This window comes from Heterostelium album (assembly GCF_000004825.1).
Source record: "Heterostelium album PN500 unplaced genomic scaffold PPL_contig12, whole genome shotgun sequence".
Lineage (NCBI taxonomy): Eukaryota > Evosea > Eumycetozoa > Acytosteliales > Acytosteliaceae > Heterostelium > Heterostelium album.
In genome coordinates, this window is record NW_008805089.1 from 128,282 (window position 1) to 152,545 (window position 24,264).

Genomic DNA, 24,264 nt, shown 5'->3' on the forward strand with positions numbered 1-24,264 from the left:
TCTTTTTATTTATTCTTCCATGACAAAAAAATTTTGAAATAAACCAGATGAATGAATATTGGTAATTAAGTTTGGTGATGAACGAATCATGTTACCACAAGTCTTTCCACCAAGAAGATAGATTCCAAATGTTGTAACCATTTCTTCATAGTTTCTTGAAAATGGTGATAAAACTTGAGAAACTTTAGATTTAACAAATTTCTGAATCATAAATGGACCATCAACAACTTCTTCCAATTTCTTCTCCCATTCTTCTTGAGTCATTTCACATCCAATAAATATTGATTTTCCTCGACCACTCAAAGATCCTTTAATTACATAAAGATCTTTGTTTGATAATACTTTGGATTTGAGATCATAATAGTTTGGATCTTTTGAATGAAGAACATAACTTGGAATTACCAATTGTTTGATTGCTTCAAGTTGACAATTGTTGAAAAGATGAGAAAATCTTTTATCATAGAGGAGTGCAAGTGTTTTCTTGTTTTCAGAAACAAAAGATGAATGAAAACTATTCAGAGAAAACACTTTTCCATCTTTGATTGCTTGAAAATATTTGTTTGATTCTACATTTAGTTCGTTAGAGTAAAACATATTTTCTGATCCTAACCTAATTAAGACCTTACTCCAAACAAAATCAATAGTTTGACCTTGATATGATAAACCAACTTCTTTTGAATATTCCAAATCAGAAATATCAGCAACAAAAACATCTAATCCCATTCTCTTTCCTATTTCCAAGAATATATCCCTATCTAAAATAGAAGAGATATACTCTTTACTAATAAGATAAGCTATTGATGGTTTTTTGATTGTTTGTTTGACTCTTTGATAGAATGAAATTAGATATTCTAAAAAATACTCTTCATCATCTATTAGTTGTGGAACAACCTTTTTGGAGAAATCAAATTTTCCTTGAAAACATGGTAACTTTTCATAAATAGTTCTTGCGATTGAAGTCAAAAATAAAGATCCAGGTGAATTTGTATTAAATTCCAAGATACCATGATTACCATTTTCATCCATGATAGTATCTATTCTTGCGAGATGATTCCATCTATTATCAAGCGCAGGGCGATACTTGTCCAACTCAATTATATTTCTAAATGGTAGTATCTCCGGATAGAACGATTGAATTTCTCTATTGGTTAAATAATTTGAATGAACCACTTCCAAAGATTCTTGAACAAGCATCAATTGTTTACACAACTTTTCTTACTCTGACTTCGATATGGTGAAAGGTGTTAAAGATGTGGTATTTTCTAGAAATGATGCTCCATTTAAAGTTAAGCTTTCGTTCAATAGAGTGTGTGCTTCCTCTATTGAAATAATCTTAGTTTTTTCCTCCATGATCAAACTAATTTTGTTTTAAACAACTTAGAATTTAATAATTTCTATTATTAACTGAATATCTGTAGGTTATTGGAGATCTACAAATAAGATAAAAATAGAACTTATATATATAAAAAGACTCTAATAGTGTAAATTAGTCGAAATAGAGTTAATTTGTTTTCTTAAAAAGTAAGTTATGTATTGTTTTTAATAAATTTAAGTTAAAAATAAATCATTTTTTGTGGTGTTCTTGAATTAATTTGGGTCGAAGAAAATTGTATTATTATACACGATAAAATTATTTGTAACAAAAACAACAGTAATTGATCAAAATTCACTTTTAAAACAATCAATTAGTGTTGGGGTCTATTGATTATGAAATTAAACTTTTTAATTTTGCAAATTCTCCACCACACAATCAAGTAACAATTTAATAATGAAATAATTGGAGACAAAGAGTATCGAATTTTGAATATTAATAATTATTTTATTTTTTTGATCAACAACTTTAAAGTATAGTTGTTGACTTTTCGTTTTGAGATCAGATCCTTCAATCAATCATTCAAGCAAAAATGAACTAACTTTTAAACTAACTGATTTGTCAAATGAGCTCATTACCAACAAGAGAGAGAGAGAGATAATTGTATGGTATTTTATTGTAGCTAACTTAACAAGACAAAGAAGAACTAATAAAATAAAATACAATACAATTAGTAACTAAAATGAAATAAATAAATAACCATAATCTATTATCTAATTGTTGTAACGAATTTACAAGTTTAATTTAAAAATTAAAAACAAAAAAAAAAATTTTTTAAATTTTAATTTTATTTTTTGCAAATTATTTATAAGTTTTTATTCATTTGTGTGAGGCTAAATCAAAATTCAAGTATTTTTTTTTTGGTAAAGTTCACACAGCAATTTAATTTAAAAAATGATTAATTTTGTTTTGAAAAGATTGAAACCTTCAACAACAACAACAACAAAGTTCTCTCTTCTTTCACCACCACCAAATAGTTTTATTACTTCAAGATTAACAAATAATAATAACTTTTATTTAAATAACAACAACAACAACAAATATAATAATAATAATTTTCATTTTAATCAATTAAAATCATATTCAACAATCTCAAATTCAACAACCAATAATAATAATAATAATTTAAAAACAACAACAACAACAAAAACAAACAAAATGTCAGATTGTGAAAAGATTAAGAACGATATTAAATTGAAATTCCCATTGAAATTGGAGGAGTTTGACGAGCGTGTGCAACATCTAAAGAAGACACACGACGCTGGTTTGCAAAAGATCATCGATATTCCACGTGCCTCTCGTACCTTTGAGAATACTTTTGGTGCGCTTATCGATCTCGAGCGTCAGTACTACATCGAGGAGAGTTCACTCACCTTCCCAGCACACGTCAACCAAGCCAAGGAGATCCGTGACGTCTCGAACAACGCCGAGTCCGAACTCAACAAGTACTCGATCGACACCAACATGCGTGAGGATCTCTACAACGTGTTCGCCGAGTACATCCAAGACAACCCCGCCTACAAGTCGGAGCTGAGTGCCGTGCAGCAGCGTGTCATCAAGAAGATCATGGAGGTCTACGAGAGGAACGGTTTGCAGCTGCCAAAGGATCAGCGTGACGTTCTCAAGGAGATCAAGAAGGAGATCAACGAACTCTCGATCCAATTCAACAAGAACATCGCCGAAGATAAATCAAAGGTGACATTCACACGTGAGCAACTCGCTGGTGTTCCAGACGATGTCCTCGAACTCTTTGAGAAGACCGACAGCGGTAGCTACACCGTCTCTTGCAAATCACCGGAATACGTTCCTCTCATGAAGTTCTGCAACGTCACCGACACCAGAAAGAAGATGGATTTCACCTATGGTTCCAGATGTATCGATACCAACGTTAAAATCCTTTCTCAAGCTTGTAAATTAAGACATGGTAAATAAGATAAAAAAGATATTTATGATAAATTCATATATAAATATATACTAATTAATCTATTATTCCAATAGAATCTGCTAAAATTCTTGGTAAAAATGAATGGAGTGAAGTTGTCACTCAATATAATATGGCTTTGAATTCAAAGAATGTCACTGATTTCTTGACTAGAATGACAAATCTTTTGAAACCATATGGACTTGAAGAATTAAAGAAATTAGCGTAAGTATTCTACTTAAAATCTTAATTATTATTCATTCCAATGTTAATTGTTATTTTCACAACACAGTGAATTGAAAAAGAAAGATCATGAGGAGAGAAATATTCCATTGGCAGAACCAGAGATAAAGTCATACGATTCAAGTTTCTATAATAATATGATGTTGGAGAGAGAGTACTCGGTCGATACCAATTTGGTGAAGCAATACTTCCCATTGGAGTTTGTGACCAAGGGTATCTTTGAGATCTACCAGGAGCTGTTGGGATTCAAGTTCCAAGAGGTGACGGTGTTGCCATTCGACTTGTGGCATCCAGAGGTAAAGTTGTTCTCTGTCGCCAATCCATCGAAGAACAATGAGATCGTCGGTTACTTCTTCTTTGACTTGCATCCACGTGAGGGCAAGTACAGTCACTTTGCCGTGTGGCCACTCCAGCAGGGTTACATCCGTGGCGGTCAACGCCAGCTGCCCGTCGCCGCACTCGTCGGAAACTTTACCAAGTCCACCGAGAGCGCACCGTCGCTCTTGACTCACGACGAAGTCGTCACATTCTTCCACGAGTTTGGCCATGTCATGCACAACATGTCGACCACCGTCGAATACCCATTGTTCTCTGGAACCAGTGTAGAGCGTGATTTCGTCGAGTGTCCATCGCAACTCTTTGAGCAGTGGTGCTGGGACGCGTCGATCCTCAACCGTCTTTCCGGTCACTACACCGACACCTCCAAGAAACTGCCGGCCGAGCTAATCAAGAAGATGCTCGACGCCAAGAACCTCAACATCTCGATCTTCTATCTGCGTCAACTGGTGTATGGAACATTCGACCAGCGTATACACTCTGCCAACTCTGACTACTACAACGACATCGGTAAGGTCTGGTTCGAGTGTACACGCGACATCTCCACCATCATCAACCAACAGGGTACCAATCCAGCCGCTACCTTTGGTCACATGTTTGGATACGACGCCGGATACTACTCTTACATCTGGAGTGAAGTGTTTGCCGCCGATATCTTCTCGGTCTTTGAGAAAGAGGGTGTCATGAATCAAGCTCTCGGAAAGAAACTCCGTGATCAAGTATTGGCTGTCGGTGGATCACAAGATTCCAATGAAACTCTAAAGAACTTCCTTGGTCGTGAACCAGATGAAAAGCCATTCCTCAAATTAATTGGGTTGTAATCAAAAATAAATAACTAACAACAACAACAAAACTAATCATTGTTCAATCAATCATTTTTTTTGGAACCAACTAAAACAATATTTGATTAGTCATTATCAAATTTATTAATCACTTGTCATTATCAAATTTATTAATCTATATATTTATAATCACAACAATATGTATAAAAAAAAGAATAATAATAAAAAATATTTAAATCAATTAAAATAATAATAATGATAATTCATTATATAGGTATGCAAAAACAAATTTGAACTTCTGGAAAAGACGAAAGTTAGTGGATTGTCGTTTTTTTTTTTTTCTTGATCATAAAAAAAATGTAACAAAAAAAAAATATTAAAAAAATTAAAAATTACGTTTCTGATTGATACAGTGGCATGAATTTGGGTGTTGATCAAATTTTGCTTAATTTTCACTGCTTTTTTTCATTATTTATATTTATTTTATTATAAATATTATAATAAATCTAGATTTCAAATATATATATATATATATCTATTTATATATCGATTTAGTTTAGATTTATTTATAAAAAGAAATGTATAGAGCATGTTCATTGCTAAAATCTCAGAGAGTATCAACTCTTTTGAGACAATCGACTTTGTCGTCGATGGTAAATAATAATGGACAGCAACAACAGCAACGTGGTTACTCTAGTAGTAAAAAGACATCGAAATTCTCATTGGATTTCGAGGATGACGAGGATTTGGTGATCGATACACGTATCCAAGAGAAGAAGCTGGAGATCAAGAAAGAAGAGGAAATCGATATCGACGATATGATTGCAAATACCACGTTGAAAGAGTTGAAGTTGATGCGTTGGACCGAAAACTACGAAGCATTGGAGTTGGCAAAGCGTGAGAACGTCGATCTCCACGATATTTTCACTCCCGACGAAACAACAGAGGAAGTACAAGCGAAAATCGCTGCACAAGAGAATGCTGAACTGAAAGGATCGAAATTCCAATCGGTTAAACTCACCTACAAGCAGCTCTCACAAATCAAAACTGCATATATATCGAAATTATTGAATCAATTTAAAGACACGTAAGTTGTTTTGTTGTTGGAACAAACTAAAACTATAAAACTAATTAATATAATATTATTATTTATTTATTATTTTTTAGATTTGAAAAACCATTGGTACAATTATATAAGGAAACAATCAGTGAAGCAAACAATATCTATTTTTCAGCGAGAGCAGACAAGAAACGTTTGTTGAAGGAAAAGTTGAGAAATTCAGTGCGTCGCAAGTTGAGTGGATTGGAAACACATTTCCAAGATTTGATATTCGTTCGTAATGCATTGCAACACGCCGTCGAAGAACCAAGTCGTTTGGATCCAGAGGTTGTCGACGAGGCATGGCAGCGTCTGCTCAACCGTTCCGACATTATGGATCCCGACAATTTGGCACGTGACCTCATGTCCGACGAATACAACGATTTCGGTCAGGAGTACGAGTACGCCGAGAACTACATCACTCAACTCTCGATGATTCCCTACGATTTCAGAAATCCAAAGTCATTCAACTCTCTCGTTGAACTCTATGACAAATTCATTGAGGAAATCGACGGTGGTAATGGAAATGTTGGTGTTAGCAGCGAGTTGACTGTTGAACAAGTAGAGTTTGAACGTTCCATTGATCAACTTCGTCAGTTGGCAGTGGAGTCATCGCCAGCGCAACTCGAGAGTTTCCTCGCTGTCAAGTTGGCCGGTGGCAATCTCATTGAGATTCCACAGTCGATTAAACAGGATTTCACAGCCAGCAGAGTTATCCCTTCGCTTACAGAGACTTTGAAGCAGAGATTCCTCGAGGAGGTCGAGAGCATGGGTGGAGAGAATGGCGAGGCTGAGGATGAAGACTTTGCTGAGGACAGACCCCAGATTGAGAATCCAGACAGTGAACTTGCACCAGCCAAACCAGAGAGCTTGACTGCTTCTCAGCGAACAAACCGTCGTCTCCAAGAGAAATACGAGTTGTTGCTTGCTGATATTCAAGACAAGACAATGCGTGCTGAAGACACACCGGCCAAGAGCATTGGCGCTGCCGTCGATGCCAACGAGATGCTCGCACTCTCCAAGAAACAATTGACTGGAATCCAATACGACGAGCAAAAGTTTATGGATATCGCTCATCCAGAGGACAAGGTTGTTGAAGAGGGTGCAGAGGAGAAACAAGAGGAGACACCTGCTGCAGCCGATGCCGCCGCTGTTGAAGAGTCAGCGCCAGTTCTCACAAAGAAACAATTGGCACAACAAAACTTGGATAGACTCGTCAAGAATCGTGATGAGCTACTGGCCAAGGGTATTCCATTGGTTGACATTGAATTCGCCATTGAACAAGCCAAGTATGATTTGGAATCGAACGAAGTCGACGACGAACTGGTCGACATGGATGACGACGAAGACGAGTTGAAGATGGACGACGACCACGATGACGACGAACAAGATGCCGAGGAGGTAGAGGAGGAAGAAGATCTCGAAGACGATGAAGATTTCGAAGGAGACGAAGAGGATGAACCACTCAATGAGCAACTCGACCAGCTGCCAGACTTCAAAACACTCTCCTCCAAGTTGATGGAATCGGAGATCAGCGATCTCTCGAGAATCGCCAAGAAGTTCTACGGTCAACCGATGAATGAGAAAACCGCATCCGATGTACTCGAGGAGTTGTTCCAATCGCACATGAAGACCCGTGAATTCGATAAGGATCTAGTCAAGCACGATTACGATGTGCTCAGAGAGGCACACGGTGATGTCCACATGCCATCGTCCGTTCAATTCCAATACGACACTGGATTCAGAGATCTTGTCGATCGTGACGTCATCTTTAAGATGCCATTGAAGGATACCGATCTTGTCAGAGTCTTGACTCACCAACTCTCAGAGTTTGGATTGGTCAACCAAAACAAGGTTCTCAAGGATGCACCCGACAACATTCCAGTGCCAAGAAGCATCGTCGAGGCTGAATCAAACGATGGTCTCTTCCCAGACATCTTGGATCACATCGATGAAGCAAGAGAAATTGGACTTGGTTCTAAAGCAAGACAACAACAACAGAAATCAAATAATAATGAAAATAATAATAATAATAACACAACTTCATCATCATCATCAACATCATCAACTTCATCAGGATCAACTTTATCATCATCACCTTCAACAAAGAATAATAATAACAACAACAATAATGTCCAATCAAATAGTAATATTAATAATTTCAATAACACTGATGCAATCTATGATTCCAAACGTTTATACACTGAATTGGTACCAATTTTCGATGATAGCGGTGTTGTTACTTTGCCACCAAAGTCAGACTTGAGAAAGAAGGTTGCTCCAGATGGAAAGGATAGTATTAAGGGTGCCTCTGGTATCTCAAAGAAGGATTTCCATTCGAATGATCTCTGGTTGATGGGTAAGCCATTCGATATCTCCAAGTATCGTTTGGGTGGCCAGGAGAACCCGTTGCCATACTACCGTTTCGGTCAGCCATTGGAATTCACAGAGGACGACGAAGATCCCGCACCACCACCCGATGCCTCGCTCTTTGACGACATCGAGACCTACCGTTACTTCCAGGAGGGTCGTGGTGAAGAGTGGTTCGGTCCCGAGAAGGTCGGTGACAAGCACATCGACCCGCTCAACCAGACGATGCGTTGGTACCCACGTGAACACCTGCCAACCTACCCATTCCAATTCGAAATTTCACACAACACTCAAGATCAGTATGCCGAAGATTTCTGGTCCAATCGTAAGGTTGTGATGCGTGTCAACATCGCTGCACTCAACTTGCCAGAGGTCGTCGAACAACGTCTCATCGAGCTCACCTACAACCGTTTCGACACTGAGAAGCGCGTCTTGACTCTGGTAGCCAACAACCACAAGTCGCAAGACGAAAACAAACACCAATGCAAATCGCTCTTCAAAAACCTCTTGCACGAAGCTTACCTTGCCGATCCAAACTTTGTCTCGGTCAGAACCGACAACTACAAGCCAGACTCGAACGTCTCAACCTTTGTACCATCCAAGTCCGCCAAGAAACTCGAAAAATTCAACCTACTTCGTTTGACCGGTTGGAATACCGCTCAAGAACAAAAGATCAAACAAGATGCACTTGATAAATTAAAATCATTACTATAAAATATTAATAATAATAATAATAATAATAATAAAAACTACATATATAATATAATAATTATAAATATAATATAATAATAATTAATTCTTTTCTTTATTTGTTATTATTATTGTTTTTTTTATTCCATCGAATATACAATAATATTTTGACAATTGATTTGATTTGAATAGATTATTGTTTCAAACTTTAAAGGTGTACCATTTGACAACTCTTTCCATTCTTTAATTGATCTTTCTTTTGCTCCACATAATTGTAACATATCTAGAAAATTAAAAAAAATAAATTTTTAGTTTCTTGGGGTTTAAACTATTATTTAAATAAAGTACAATAACATACGAATATCCAAAATAGATGAATATTTTTCACTTAATTTTGATTCTTCATCTAAAATTAAATCAATTATAAAAACTTTTCCTTTGGGTCTAATGCTTTTGGAGATGTTCATTAAAGCTAACTTTGATTGTTCATCATTTAGTGTATGAATTACTGTTTTCAAAATATAGCAATCTGCTTCTGGAACACCATCAAAGAAACTACCTTGAATTTCAGAGTATCTTTGATCTAATTTCAATTGTCTATGATGAATACCTTCCAAGTTTTGTAAAACAGTTGGTAAATCAAAATTAATTACATTCTTGACACTTGGGTATAGTTTTAAAATTTCAAATAGCATACTTTTTTTAAAAATAAATTATTAATAAATTAAATTAATTCTTTTAAAACTAAATAATTATTTTTCTTACATTCCTTCAGAACCACCAACATCACAAATGGTATCAAATTTAGAAAAATCTATTAGTGAAACTAAATATGGTGAATGTCTAATTGAAATGGATGTCATTGCCTTTGAGAAAATGATTTCTTGATCTTGATTCTTTTGGATAAACTCCCAAATATTATTGCAATTCAAAGCTTTCCCACTTTGAGGTTGACCAGTCATAATACTATCTGCAAGAGTTTCATATGATCTGTAGAAAGTAAGACTACCCATGAGCAATACTTCATCTCTGATATAGGGATCAGCCATTGTCAGAGATAGATGATTATGTTGGAACACTCTCTTTCCTATTTCATAACCTGGAACCTCAGTGAAGAAACCATTAAGGGAGAGAGTATGCATCACTCTTTCGAGGTATACGGGATTTGCACCTATTTCATTTGCCAAATCAAAAGCGGAACGTTTACAATTCAAATTGGTACCCAACTTTTCAGGAATACGAAGCTGAGCCATAGCATGAATACTGGCTGCATGCTGAAATCCCAAATAACAATGTTGAAGTTTTGCTATATCATCTTTGTTTGCTCTGTAACCATCAGAGTATACATTTTTAGAATCCATTTTACTCTAATTTATTGATTTATAGTATAGAAAATAGTTATAAAACCAAGTTGGTATATTATATAAATATTTTAGTATGATATCAAAATTTATAAAAAGATTTAATTTATTTTAATAAATTGATTCAATCTTTAGTGGTTTCTTTTTTAAAATAATATATAAATATGTTAGTTAGTCAACTATATCTATTGGTTGGATTTGTCAAAAACACTATTCAAAATACCCAATTCTTTCTTCTTGCATTATAAAATAGTTAATATTACCAATGATACATACAAAAGTTAAAAATGATAGATTTATTTAAAGGGGTGAAAAGTGTATTATACAAAATATATGATATATATGTTGAAAATTGGTAGATTGGGTGAAAACAATTGTTTTTACCTTTTTTTAAAACTTTCATATTATTACAATACAAAGTGGTATTGTTTATTATGCGTAATATATTTAGATGATATTAAATATCAAAATCCTAATATAGGTATCAATAGTGTTTTCACATTAACTTTGAAATTCTTCCTATTAATTAGGTAAAGTAGAAACTCAGTGCTCAACATTGTTACTTTTTCTATAAATTCCTTAATGATTGAAATGACATTAATAATAATATATTCTTCTTATTTTATATTTAACTTTTTCAATAGAGTAAATAAAATTAATTATTGAAAACATAATTTTTTTTTGATAATGAGCCCTCCTAATTTTTACATATTTTACTATTAATGAGCATTCAAAGCAGAAGTTTCGTTTTGTTAATATTCGAATTAGAATGTTTGTTTTTCGATCAGAAATACCCGGTTGTCGACATTATCATGAACTTATTAAAATTTTTTTGGAACTTCAAATTGCAATTCTCTCCAACATATCTCAAAAGTTGATTTTAAAATAATATAATATATTAAATAGAGATAAATAAATAGTTTTTTGAATAAATTTTTGTTTTTACAATTAATGGACAACAATACAAATAAAAAATAAAATTTAAAATAAATACAGTATCATTTTTAGTCATTATAAAACGCGTTGTTGTGGTGTATGATTTTCAATAATTTTTTATTTGTGAAATTTGCTTACAATATTCTCTGTGATATCTAAAAAATATTTCATTCTGTTTACAATATTAATAATTATTGTTTCATATTCATATTAATAAAAAAAACAAACAAATAGTAAATAATAATGATTTCTAAAAAAGAAATAACCAATATTGATAATATATGTATAAAAATCAAAAGTGCAAATAATCCATTTTTGGGTGATTTGTATGACCGATCATTAGAGTTGGCCAAACTTTTGGAGAAACAAAAGAAGGAAGGAGTTACTCTACTTCCATTCAATGAGATATTGTATTGCAACGTTGGAAATCCACATCTCTGTGGTCAGAAACCATTGACTTTCTTCCGTCAGGTGGTGGCGCTCACCGAGTATCCAGAGTTATTAAACTCTCCAAATGCAGAGAGCATGTTTCCCAGAGATGTAGTCAGTCGTTCTTGTCGATTGTTATCGGCGATTGTCCATACTGGTGCATATTCGAGCACCACAGGAGTCAAAGGAATTCTTCAGAATATCGCGAATTTCATTGAGAAGCGTGATGGTCATCCTTCGGATCCCTCTACCATATTCATTACGGATGGCGCAACTCAGAGCGTGAGAAGTATACTCCATTTTCTAATTAGTGGCCGTGACGATGGAATTATGACACCGGTGCCACAGTATCCTCTTTACACCATATCGATTAAACTCAATGGAGGAACCGAAGTATTCTACTATCTCAACGAAGAGAGCAATTGGAGTTTGGAAATAACGGAGCTGGAGAGAGCCTACCAAGATTCTGTGGCTAAAGGTGTCACTCCGCGTGCACTCGTTATTATCAACCCTGGAAACCCAACAGGTCAAATCCTAGATGAATCCAACATGAAGGAGATCGTTTTGTTTTGTCACAAGAAATCGATGATATTGATTGCTGACGAGGTATATCAAGGTAGTATTTTCACTGATGAACGACCGTTTATATCCTTTAAGAAAGTGGTATGTGATCTCGGTGAGCAAGTCAGTGGAATCGAGTTGGTTTCCGTTCATTCCATTTCGAAAGGTCCCATTGGTGAATGTGGAAAGCGTGGAGGTTACATGGAGCTGCATGGTTTCAGTAAGTCGGTTATCGATGAGATGGTTAAATTGGCATCGTTCTCCATGTGTCCAAATGTAATTGGGCAAGTATTGATCGATCTCATGGTGTGTCCACCGGTAGAAGGTGACGAGTCGTATCCAACCTACAAAGTAGAACGCGACGCCACAATGAATTCGCTAAGAGATCACGCTAAATTGCTGGTCGATACTTTGAATTCGCTGGAAGGTGTGACTTGTAACCAACCGATGGGTTCACTCTATGCAATGCCAAGATTAAGATTACCACCTGCTGCCATCGCAGAAGCCAAATCTCTGGGAAGAGAGCCTGACGAACACTATTGCTTACAGCTCTTGGAGGAAAAAGGTATTCTAGTTACATCTGGAAATGCATTTGGTCAACGTGAAGGTACCTATCATTTTAGATCGACATTCCTCCCTCCAATGGAGAAAGTATGTAAAGGTTTAAAGGAGTTTCATGAGAATTTCATGTTAAAATATAAATAATAAAAAGAGGTATCCTGCCCTTCGTCTTGGTCATTTTATTTTTCTATTTTGGCGCCAAAAAAATTAGTTTATTTTTTACGCAAAACAATGATATTTGGACCATGCGGGATAGCTGAGTTTTTAACATGATCAATTACAAAAGGAGTATCTTTTAATAATTCTTCCCATTGTTTCAATGATCTTTCTTTTGCTCCAAATAGTTGTAACATATCTTTTATTGAATAAATAATTAAATTAGTAAAAGTTTAAAATAATATATTCAACCTTTTTTATAATACTTACAGAGATCCATAGATGCCAAATATTTTTCATCTATTGGATTTTGATTATCTCTAATCAATTCAATGATATGTACTCTACCATTATTATTCATTGATTTGCCTATTGTGTTTAATATCTCTTTAGATTTGTTATCATCCCAATCGTGTAGAATCATCTTTAGAATATAGCAGTCAGCAGCTGGTACCCTTACAAAGAAATCACCTGGACATTCTGAATATCTATGATCAACTGGATGCACTCTATCTTCAGATTTAATATTACCAAGTACTGCAGCCAAGTCAAAATTGATACCTTTCTTTACGTTTGGATTTTTTGAAAGAATCTCTGAAATCAAACTGGTAGGTAATAAGCAATGTAATTAGAGTATAATTAATAAATAGATAGTGATTATATAAATTTGTACTTACATTCCTTGTGATCCACCAATATCACAAACCGTATCAAAATCTGAGTAGTCACCTAGTGTCGCAAGGATTGGAGCTAGTCTCTTGGTTTTAGCTGTCATTGCTCTGGCAAAGTCAACTTCTTTGTCTGGATTCTTTGCATAGAAATCCCATACATCTTTGGAGTTGAGAGCTTTACCACTTTGACATTTACCAGTTAGGATGGTTTCATCAAGAGTTTCAAACGAACGATAATGACACACACCATTGATCAAGAGTGTTTCCGCTCGGATACTTGGATCGACCAAAGCCAGTGAAATGTCATTATGTTTAAAGACACCCTCTTCATTTGGAACCTCGATGAAGCAACCATTGACCGCAAGGAAGTGCATAGTACGAAAGAGATAATCAGCATTGGCACCTAAATCCTTTGCAATATCGGAAACCTTTTTCTTGCATTCCAAATCGAATCCAAGTTTCTCTGCGATTCCCAGTTTTGCTACGGCATATAGTGCTGATGACAATTGGAGTGTTGGATAACTGAAATCTTGGTATTTCACAACCATTTCATATGGAACCTTGAAATTATTTTTCTGCATCTTTTTTTGTTGTTTTAACAATTTTAATTTAATTATGTATGAAAATGGTAAAAAAAATATAATTATTATACTTTGAAATTAAAAAAAAAAATATATAATAGAATTATTAAATAAATAAATTTAAAAAACAATTTATTTTTTGTTAAACTAGTTCATTTAATTTAATTTAATTTTTTATTGCATTGAGAGATTGATTTTTGTTTATCTATGTTGTTTTGGTTCATTAAAAAAAAAAAAAAACCCAAACCTATTAAATTAAATAACACATATAATAAATATTAATATGTGTTCTTCATTTACTCACCATTAAAAAGTCGAATTTCAACAAAAAACAATTTATTTCTTCTTTTCATCACCAAAAAAATATGTGTGGTTTCATTTTAAACTCTAAAAACTTTTTATTCTTGTATTTCTTTTTGATTGTTCATAACAAATAAATAGGTACAAGATATTATTTTACAACTACTCTTTTTTTGAAAGAACAATGATATTTTGACAATGTAGTTTTTTAGACCATATAATAGTATCGATCTGGAATGGAGTATCTTTAAAAAGATTTTCCCAGTCTTTTCGAGTTCTTTCTTTCGATCCAAATAAATGTGTCATTACTATAGTAAATAAATATAATTGAAATCGATTAGTAAATTTTAGTCGTGTATTTATTGTTTTAAAAATTTATAAAATTTTTTAACTTACATAGATCTAAAGTTGCTAAATATTTTTCATTTCCTTTAACTCCGTCATCTAAGATCAATTCGATGATATGAACTTTTCCATTTGGTTTAATTGCCTTTGCGATGGTATTTAAAATCAACTTTGATTTTTCATCATCCCAATCGTGGAGGATGTATTTCATTGTATAACAATCTGCAACTGGTACACTCTCAAAAAAGTTTCCACCTACTTCCGAGTAACGAGAATCAAAAGTGTATGGACGATCGACTTTCTCTAGATTCTTAAACACACTTGGTTGATCGAAATTAATACCATTCTTTACATTTTGATATTGTTTTAAAATTTCAGAGATTAATCTGTGGAATAATAAAATATTTAATAAATGATTAAATAATAAAATAGTTATTAATTTTCTTTTACATACATTCCTTGAGAACCACCAACATCACAAACAGTTTCGAATTTAGAATAGTTTCCTAATTCAGCAATAGCAGGAGATAATCTAGTTGTTTTTGCAGTCATTCCATTAGCAAATTCTGAGTTGGCTTCATTGTTATTCTTTATGAAATCCCAAAAGTTCTCTTTTAGAGCTTTGTCAGATTGAGATTCTCCAGTTCTTACAGTATCGACTAATGATTCAAAAGCACGATAGTGACTCGGACCAGTTAGAAAAATGGTTTCATCTCTTACAAGAGGGTCTGCCAGAGTCAGAGAGTATTCATTGTGCTTGAATACACCAGGTTCATTTGGTACTTCAATGTAGAATCCATTGGTTGCCAAATAATGAAGTACCCTTTGAAGAACAACGGGGTCTGCACCAACCTCTCTTGCAATTTCCAAAGAGGAACGCTTACTTTCCAAACTGTGGCCAAGAACATTTGATACATTTAAAAGTGAAACAGTTCTCAAACACGATGACATTAAATAACCAGCATAAGTGAAATCCTGGAATTTTGTTATACTATCGTAAGTTGCATTGTAAATATTTCTAATTTCTTTACTCTCCATATTTAGTTTACTTTAATTTTATATTTTAGTTTTAGTTGATATCAAAATGAATTTCAATCGTTCTATTTAAACAAAATGTTATAAATATATTTTAATTAATATTTCATTCGAGATTCTACTTCTACAAAAAGAAATATTCTCATCTTCACAGTAAGAGGATATGGTGTTTTGCTTAAATTTGTTGATAAATTAAAATAAAAAACGTGTCACCCTAATATGTTCACCTAATACATATTTAATGGGTTAAATTTATTTTTTGATTCCGGAACAAAGTTGTAAAAATAAATATTTATTCTATTTATAAGACATTAATCTGTGTTCTTCTTGAAGATTAAACAAAAAAAAACATAATGATTATATTTATTTAAAAATAAAAATAACATATATTTAAAGTGAGAGTGTTGATATTAATTAAATTATTATGATTCTATTATAATTATGTGATTAATTGATTAGATATTGATTAGATTTGTTTTTTAACATTTTTTTTTTTGTTATTCTTTTGATTAATTATTTTTTTGATAAAACAATTATACTCTGACAGTGTGGTAAAGGACAAAATATAAACTTCTCAACTTTGAATGCTGTTTCACTAACCAACTCTTCCCATTGTGCTCTAGATCTTTCCTTTGCATTGCATAGTTGTAACATTACTTTATTTATAAATTTTAAAAATAAATTTAATTAATAAATAACTTATTTTAGGTTTAATTCTATTAAATTATACTTACAATGATCAAGAGAAGAAATATAGAGTTCATTTTCTTTTTTACCATCATCAACAATATATTCATTTAGATACACTTTACCGTCTGGATTAATTGATTTGGCAATAGTATTCAAAATTAATCTTGCTTTCTCATCACTCCAATCATGAAGAATCGATTTCAGTATATAGCAATCAGCAGATGGTACACTTTCAAAGAAATTACCTGGACACTCTGAATATCTTTGATCGAGCAATAATCTTTCTCTGATACTATTCTTTTGATTATTAAATACAGTTGGTTGATCAAAATTGATAACTTTTTTAATATCTGAATGAATTTTTAAAAATTCTCTGATAATAAAACTGTTTGAAAAAAAAAAAAAAAAAATGAATTAATGTTTAGTTTTAATATTAAATAAAAATTAAATTAATACATACATTCCTTGTGATCCACCAATATCACAAACAGTTTCATAATTATTATAGTCTCCCAATTTAGCTAGTAGTGGAGCTTGTCTTGTAGTGATGGCAGTCATTCCTTTGGTGAATTCGATTTCATCTTGTTTGTGATCGGCAAGAAAATCCCATACACCACCCGGATAATGTAGTGCCTTTCCAACTTGCGAGGTTCCAACTTGAATGGTTTCTGGTAGAGTTTCATAACAACGATAAAAGAATACACCGTTCATCATGATTGTTTCATCACGAACTGATTCATCAGCCAATGCCAAAGAGGTAGAGTTATTTTGGAATACACCGTGCTCCACTTCAATATAGAATCCATTCATTGCCAGAAAATGCATAGTACGATAAAGAAAATCTTTGCTTACATTGATTTCACTGGCAATATCATCTGAAGATCTTTTACTCTCCAGAGAATATCCAATCTTTTCGGAAACTCGAAGTCTGGCCATGGCGAGAATCGATGCAGAAATCTGGTAACTCACAAAAGCATAATCTTGGAATCGACAAACATCTTTGAAATCCGCTTTAAATTTACCATCTTTAGTTATTTTAGATAAGGAAATATCATCAAAAAAAGATTCTTGCATTTTTATTTTTACAAAACAAAATAATAGTTAAAATAGTAAAAAATTGAATAAATATAAATAGTTTTTTTTTAGGATTATTAAATATTTCAATTTACAAATATTGTTATGATAATTTAATCTAACAAAAACATATCGAGAGAGGATTTATATAAATCTAAAATAAAAAATTTTTTTTTAACGTCCCATTAGAAAGAGATAGAATTGGTTAAAAAAGAAGATCTATATCTATGTATATCCGTTCTTTAGTAAATAATATCTATTTAACAAATAGATAGTTTCAAATTCAAAAAAACTATTCCTTCAAGTAGGGAGTCGATAGTTTATAATTCGCCATAGTCCCCCTCTTTATATTTAAAGAGTGTTATCAATCTATCAACTATACATAAAAATATTTTCAGTAAAAATTTCAAATATGCTCCCGAGTCAGTGTAACCAAAGTTGAAATGAAATCAAAGAGATAGATTTATTTAAATATCACTTTCCAACTTTCAAAGATAGAAATAAATGATAATAAAACTAAACAAAAAATCTAAACAATAAAGGTCCTAACAAATATAGTAGTGGTAATGGTAGTTCAAATAAATGAAATGAAAGAATATGAATGAAAAGTTTTGTGTGATGGGTGTGCTTTAATTTTTCTGTGTGTGTTTGTGTGTGTGTTAAAATAATTAAAGTGTAAGTGTGTAGGAAAACAAAAACAAAAAGTTACTTTTTTAAATAATTAGATGATGTGTTTAACTAATAGATAGTTTCAGCTTATCATTGGATACCAATTAATATTTATATATATATTTATATTTTTATAATTTTTTAAATTTTTAAAAGATTATTTGTTTTTAGAAACAGATTTATTTAATGGATATAGATTCATCCCAGACTAATACCACTTCTATCCCTACCACTCACTTTACTTTGGAACAGCAAAAACATCTACCTTTACCAGATTCACATATATATCTACCAATACTTTCACAAAACCATAGAGAGAAAGAAGAGAAACTGCTACATCCGACAATAATAACAACAACAACAACTGCTACTACACCAATAACAACAACATCTTCTACAACTTCTAAATATATAAAAAGCAAATCATCTAATATTACTTATACTACTACTTCTACAAATAGTACATCCGATGAACCAATAAATCATCAAGCCACGGATACCACAATTTTAAAATCTAAAACGCCTATATCAGCATCACAAACAACAACAACAACAACAACATTTGAAAAGAAAAAAATTAATAATAATGACGCTAAAATACATCTGATTGCAGGTGCTCTATCGAGGTTAACGGAATCATCTATAATGTATCCACTTTCTACAATAAAAACATTACTACAGTTCCAGGGTGGTACAGCATCACATTCCATTAGACAAAACTATCGTGGAATATTCAATGCTTTCATTACCAATGTAAAGAGTGAAGGTGCCACTAAACTGTATCGAGGGTTCTTTCCACATCTACTCTATGTAATTCCTTCGGCATCAATTAGTTTTGTATGCTATGAAGCTATTGCCAAACACTTTAGAAAGAATCAACATGAGCTGCACCAATCAACCAACAACAACAACAACAGCAGCAACGGGGATAAAGATTATCGAGATATCATATTACCACTCATTGGAATGAGCTTGGCGAGAATGTCTGGATCTGTCATTAGAACACCGTTCGATAAGATCGTAATGATGATGCAAATCAGTGGTAACTTGAAGCGTGATCATTCTGGCGGTGGATCTGCAAGAGAATTACTCCGACGCATCGTAAGCAAAGAGGGAATAGGTGGTCTCTTTAAGTATAGCTATGTATCGATCTTGAGAGATCTTCCATTTACTTTTATCTATTTCACTGGCTATGAAGTCATGAGAAACAACCTACGAGCAAGAGACGGAGGTAAGCATGAAGTTTCGAGCATCGAATATGTTATCATTGGTGGATTGGCTGGTGCCATTGCAACTGTTCCAACGATTCCCATCGATGTAATAAAGACAAAGTTGCAAACTGAGGATGCACTTCCCAGAAAGAACAGATTCTCTGGAGTTTGGACTGCTGTACAGGGTATTTTTAAACAAGAAGGTTTAAGAGGTTTCACAAAGTAAGGAGTTTTTGGCAATGTTTTTATTTTCAAACAAACTAATCATTATCTATTCATAGAGGATTAGGTACTCGACTTTTACATATAATGCCTTCCGCTGGAATTTCTTTTGCAAGTTATGAATTCTATAAAAATGTTTTAAAAAGGTACTATGATTAACGTTGATCAAGTGAATTTCAAAAAGCAATAAAATCATTCTTTTGCTTGTGATTACAAAATTTATTTTTTTATTTCTGATATTAATTTAAAAGGAATATGACTATGTGTACTACCATCTTAATCAAAGGTATTTAATAGGATCTTAATCTTACAGCTGATCTAAGACGGCCTATTGATGTGAAGACTAAATTATAAAATTATTTGTATGCTTTATTATAAAATAAAACCTTTTTTTTTTTTTTTTTTTTTTTTTTTTTTAAAGTATTCTCATATCTTGAAGAATACTCAAATGGATTTTATTTTTATTTGTTTATTTGCAGATGAGATGGGATGGCGTTGGAAAGTTCCAGGTTTGGAGGTGCCAGATGAGTTTGAAGTCGTCTAGCTTCTTCAGCCATTTTGATTGATATGCTTGAATGTTTGAGTTGTTTCGACCAAAGTCTTGTTTTGATTTTCTGATTAGTTTGTGGTATTCTAGTCTAACTAGTCTGTTAATGTTGTTGGTTGTTGCGTGATAGAAGGTGGTGGGTGTGATGGGGGAGTTGTGCGCGAGTTTGCAGTGAAGGATCTAGACCTGGTGTAGTACGATAGCAATAACGTTTTGGTGTAGCTCGTTTTTGCTTATCATCTTGAGGATGTCCAACTCCCAGTCGAGAGTTTCCCCTGTAAATTTGTGTAAGATCCGTTTTATGATAGGTTTGTAGGTGTTGAGTATTTTGCATAAAACCAACTTTTTTTTTTTTTTTTTTTTTTGAAGTATTCAAATATCTTGAAGAATACTCAAAATGGATTTTATTGATTGGTTTGAGATGGTTTGGAACGGTTAATTGCTTAGTATTGAGATAGTTGAGATGGTTGAGATTGTTTGGATTGGCTTGGCTAATTTCTTAGCCTGAGATAGTTGAGATGGTTGAGATTGTTTGGATTGGTTAATTGCTTAGTATATAGATGGTTGAGATGGTTTGAGATTGTTTGGGTTGGCTTTGCTAATTTCTTAGCTTGAGATAGTTATTTTGGCTTTGTTTGGGTTGGCTTGGCTAATTGTTTAGCCTGAGATGGTTTGAGATGGTTTGAGATGGTTTGGTTTGGCTAATTGCTTAGCCTGAGATGGTTATTTTGGATTTGATTGATCAGACACAGCACAGGTTTTGGTTTTGGTTCCATCGGTTCGGCGTTCTCGGTAAATGGGAAACTTTTCCTTGGTGTTCTTTTAGATTAGTAGGTGAATCTAAGAACTTTGGTCATCCAATTGTTAATCTTGTTCTAACGGAGTGCAAGCGCGGGCATGTGGGTCTCCATAAAATTTTTTTTATTTTTTTTTTTTATTTTAAAGTATTCTCATATCTTGAAGAATACTCAAATGGATTTTATTTTTATTTGTTTATTTGCTGATGAGGTGAGATGGCGTTGGGAAGTTCCAGGTTTGGTGGTTCCAGATGAGTTTGAAGTTATCTAGCTTCTTCAGCCATTTTGATTGATATGTTTGAATGTTTGAGTTGTTTCGACCAAAGTCTTGTTTTGATTTTCTGATTAGTTTGTGGTATTCTAGTTTAGCTAGTTTGTTAATGTTGTTGGTTGTTGCGTGATGGAAGGTGGTGGGTGTGATGAGGGAGTTGTGCGCGAGTTTGCAGTGAAGAATCCAGACCTGGTGCAGTACGATAGCAATTACGTTTTGATGTAGCTCGTTTTTGCTTATCATCTTGAGGATGTCAAACTCCCAGTCGAGAGTTTCCCCGGTAAATATGTGTATGATCCGTTTTATGATGGGTTTGTAGGTGTTGAGTATTTTGCATTTAAAGAGGTGGTGCTCGGTGATCTTGATCGGTGGGAGACCTGTGAATACGAATGGTAAGCAGTGTATACAGAAGGTGAGGTCGATCTTAGAGAGCGGTAGACATCTAGCGAAGAGTTTGAAGAGAGTGTCTCGCCCTTTTTGGTCTTTGATCTTGGCTATGGTGGTGAAGGTGTCCGGAAGGGAGAATCCTTTGCTGATGAGGATTTCCTGTCCTTTTGTGATAAAACCAACACTTTGGAATAAGTTTAATATAAAAAGCCGTCTTAGCTCAGCTGGTAGTAGCGTAAGACTGAAGATCTTAAGGTCGTTGGTTCGATCCCGACAGATGGCATTTCTCTTTATTTAAAACCTGTCCGCCTGCGGTAAATTCGGGCTATGGTGAAGATTAAAACTAAGAGAAAACATTTGTAAATTGATCGATGCCAACTACCACAAAGTCCAATCTTAACTTCACCTTCGCTAACTCTATCGCTCAAGAAGTCACAGTAGATTGCTCTGCCTCTTCATGGCTATTTTTTTTTTTTTTTTTTTGCAAAAAAAAGATTTGTTGACTCATTGCAGGTATTGATATTATTTCTCACGTGAGAAATATTCAAGATTTTTAAATATACCTTTTTTTTTTTGCTACAGTTTGTTTAACAAACTTTGTTTCAAGCCTGTATATAAAAATCTATGATTTCTTTGATTAAAAATTTGAAGATCTGAAGATTTTTTTTCAATAAATTTCGCTCAAAAAAAAATTAAATAAAACTGTCAGATCTGTTTTATTTTTATTTCTTTATTTAATAATGAATAGTAATAATAATCATATATTTGTAAACTTATCACATGTTTTATTAAACAAGATAGTTGAATTCATACCAGATGCGATAGATAGATTATGTTTCAGTTTAACTTGTAAAAGATGGTTCGAAGATCGTGATAAATATCTTACTTTGGACAGAGAAGTGTTCTATAGCACATCGAAACAGTTGGATGAAATTAAAGATTTTCATCTTCATTCCTATAGGAAGCAATACGAAACAGTTCTAAAGAATCTCGATGATTGTGTATTATGTATTGGAGCTCCCACAAACATTTATGATGAATATGAATTTACATTTGACCATAGTATGTATATCAATTTTATATTCTAATCAAAATACATTTCTATTCTAATTTATTATTATTTTCAGAAAAAAATGATATAAAACAACTAAAAATTGATCCAGTTGTTTCAAAAATTAAATTCTTTTCAAACTGTAATGTGGAAACGATGTTAGCTGTTTATGACAAAGTGGTCAGCTCCAATGTTGTTGAATATGAAATTTGTTTCGATAAGAATTTGGCCGTTGGTTGTATACCAGCGAATATCAAAGATGTTGTGTTTTTCATGTTCAGTAAGCGTTTGGAGAAAGGTTGGCTACCGGATTCATTGGAGCACCTTGTATTTGGAAATGGATATAATCAACCCTTTGGCGTTGGTACTCTTCCTGCTTCTCTAACAGAACTACAGCTTGGAAGCTATACACATATTCTCTCGGCCGCTGTAATTCCAAAACAATTGGAAAGACTTCATTTCAACTTTCCCTATGAACTCAACCTACCGGCACTTCCCACCAGTATTGAAGCGCTTTACGGTATCTCTAACGTATCGTTTAGTAATATTCGACAATTGAAATCACTACCGAATCTCAACAAACTCTTACTTTACATACGGCCATCGGGATACACTCTGAAACCAGATGATCTTCCAAAGACACTCGATACCATCTATCTTGAGGCATTCGACTCTACTGAACCATATACACTGCTACCGGATGTCATTCCAACACCGGCAGCAGATTCCAACTATGAAGATCTGGATATAGGCGAATGTTTAAACGCGCTCGATCGAAGAATCATTCCTAGCTCCTGTACGATAGAGAACCTCGAAATTTGTTCTCGAATGAACACTGCTCAACCTCTCTCAGTTGGTCAATTACCATCGAAAGTTAAGAATCTTTCAATGGGAATTTATAATCATCCTTTGGTAGCGGGAGTGTTTCCTGAAGGCTTGGAAGAGCTGAATCTCGGCGAAGTTTACAACCATGAAATCCCTGTTGGTTTGATTCCAAACACATTGAAAACACTGATTCTCAGTCAGGAATATACATTACCACTTCTCCCTCATTCCATACCAGAATCAGTGACCGACATTGATTTATCAAACTATGATCAGACTCTAGCTGATAATGTACTTCCAACTTCACTTACAACTTTAAGAGTCGTTCATCAATTCCTTGTCAACAATCCACTACAAACAATGCCATCAACTCTCGAAACACTATTTGTATTAATTCCAAATTTGGATGATCAACATTATTATATTAGAAAACTTGACAACAAAACCAATCATTATCTAATGATTGCAGATGGTGGATTAGAAGGTGGAATCATTCATTTTGATATTCTAAATCAATTAATATTAAATGATAAAGTTAATGATGATAATGATGATAATGATGATAATGATGATAATGATGTTGATGATGATAATGATGTTGATGATGATGATAATGATGATGATTCATATGGGTGATGATGATTCAGAAGATTCAGACGAATAAAGTAATAATAAATAGTTAGCTTTATAGAAATTTTTTTTTTTTAATGTTTATTTTTTTTTTAGTTTATTTAAAGTTTCTTTTTTATACTGATTATGATTATTTATTAT

General features: G+C 33.4%; 9 protein-coding genes and 1 non-coding gene across 10 annotated transcripts; 5 read left to right on the top strand and 5 right to left on the bottom strand.

Annotated features, from left to right (window-relative positions):
• Window positions 1-9: 9 nt before the first annotated feature.
• PPL_05300 (uncharacterized protein) lies at window positions 10-1,026 on the bottom strand (the record flags this gene model as incomplete). Its single annotated transcript, XM_020576189.1, has 1 exon — window positions 10-1,026. The coding sequence occupies one exon, from the start codon at window positions 1,024-1,026 to the stop codon at window positions 10-12; it is 1,017 nt and encodes a 338-aa protein (XP_020433438.1).
• Window positions 1,027-2,266: 1,240 nt separating this feature from the next.
• Window positions 2,267-3,522, top strand: PPL_05301 (peptidase M3A and M3B domain-containing protein; the record flags this gene model as incomplete). Its single annotated transcript, XM_020576190.1, has 2 exons — window positions 2,267-3,296; window positions 3,371-3,522. The coding sequence occupies 2 exons, from the start codon at window positions 2,267-2,269 to the stop codon at window positions 3,520-3,522; spliced, it is 1,182 nt and encodes a 393-aa protein (XP_020433439.1).
• Window positions 3,523-3,603: 81 nt separating this feature from the next.
• Window positions 3,604-5,073, bottom strand: PPL_05302 (uncharacterized protein; the record flags this gene model as incomplete). Its single annotated transcript, XM_020576191.1, has 5 exons — window positions 3,604-3,663; window positions 3,767-4,258; window positions 4,352-4,536; window positions 4,807-4,829; window positions 5,051-5,073. The coding sequence occupies 5 exons, from the start codon at window positions 5,071-5,073 to the stop codon at window positions 3,604-3,606; spliced, it is 783 nt and encodes a 260-aa protein (XP_020433440.1).
• Window positions 5,074-5,232: 159 nt separating this feature from the next.
• PPL_05303 (uncharacterized protein) lies at window positions 5,233-8,837 on the top strand (the record flags this gene model as incomplete). Its single annotated transcript, XM_020576192.1, has 2 exons — window positions 5,233-5,741; window positions 5,822-8,837. The coding sequence occupies 2 exons, from the start codon at window positions 5,233-5,235 to the stop codon at window positions 8,835-8,837; spliced, it is 3,525 nt and encodes a 1,174-aa protein (XP_020433441.1).
• Window positions 8,838-8,953: 116 nt separating this feature from the next.
• On the bottom strand, window positions 8,954-10,174 carry PPL_05304 (uncharacterized protein; the record flags this gene model as incomplete). The annotated part of the gene is made up of 3 exons (XM_020576193.1): window positions 8,954-9,096; window positions 9,172-9,509; window positions 9,579-10,174. The coding sequence occupies 3 exons, from the start codon at window positions 10,172-10,174 to the stop codon at window positions 8,954-8,956; spliced, it is 1,077 nt and encodes a 358-aa protein (XP_020433442.1).
• Window positions 10,175-10,338: 164 nt separating this feature from the next.
• On the top strand, window positions 10,339-12,805 carry PPL_05305 (uncharacterized protein; the record flags this gene model as incomplete). The annotated part of the gene is made up of 3 exons (XM_020576194.1): window positions 10,339-10,344; window positions 10,595-10,704; window positions 11,410-12,805. 3 exons carry the CDS (start codon window positions 10,339-10,341, stop codon window positions 12,803-12,805), a joined length of 1,512 nt encoding a protein of 503 aa, XP_020433443.1.
• A 68-nt stretch (window positions 12,806-12,873) lies between these two features.
• Window positions 12,874-14,036, bottom strand: omt12 (O-methyltransferase family 2 protein; the record flags this gene model as incomplete). The annotated part of the gene is made up of 3 exons (XM_020576195.1): window positions 12,874-13,016; window positions 13,088-13,422; window positions 13,495-14,036. 3 exons carry the CDS (start codon window positions 14,034-14,036, stop codon window positions 12,874-12,876), a joined length of 1,020 nt encoding a protein of 339 aa, XP_020433444.1.
• Window positions 14,037-14,134: 98 nt separating this feature from the next.
• On the bottom strand, window positions 14,135-17,513 carry PPL_05307 (uncharacterized protein; the record flags this gene model as incomplete). Its single annotated transcript, XM_020576196.1, has 6 exons — window positions 14,135-14,139; window positions 14,766-15,100; window positions 15,169-15,762; window positions 16,321-16,405; window positions 16,484-16,824; window positions 16,900-17,513. 6 exons carry the CDS (start codon window positions 17,511-17,513, stop codon window positions 14,135-14,137), a joined length of 1,974 nt encoding a protein of 657 aa, XP_020433445.1.
• Window positions 17,514-18,368: 855 nt separating this feature from the next.
• Window positions 18,369-24,129, top strand: PPL_05308 (uncharacterized protein; the record flags this gene model as incomplete). The annotated part of the gene is made up of 7 exons (XM_020576197.1): window positions 18,369-19,615; window positions 19,867-19,901; window positions 20,532-20,608; window positions 21,108-21,221; window positions 21,456-21,622; window positions 22,366-22,679; window positions 22,745-24,129. 7 exons carry the CDS (start codon window positions 18,369-18,371, stop codon window positions 24,127-24,129), a joined length of 3,339 nt encoding a protein of 1,112 aa, XP_020433446.1.
• PPL_05309 lies at window positions 21,827-21,900 on the top strand. Its single transcript has one exon. It is a non-coding gene; the product is annotated as a tRNA-Phe (tRNA).
• Window positions 24,130-24,264: the final 135 nt, after the last annotated feature.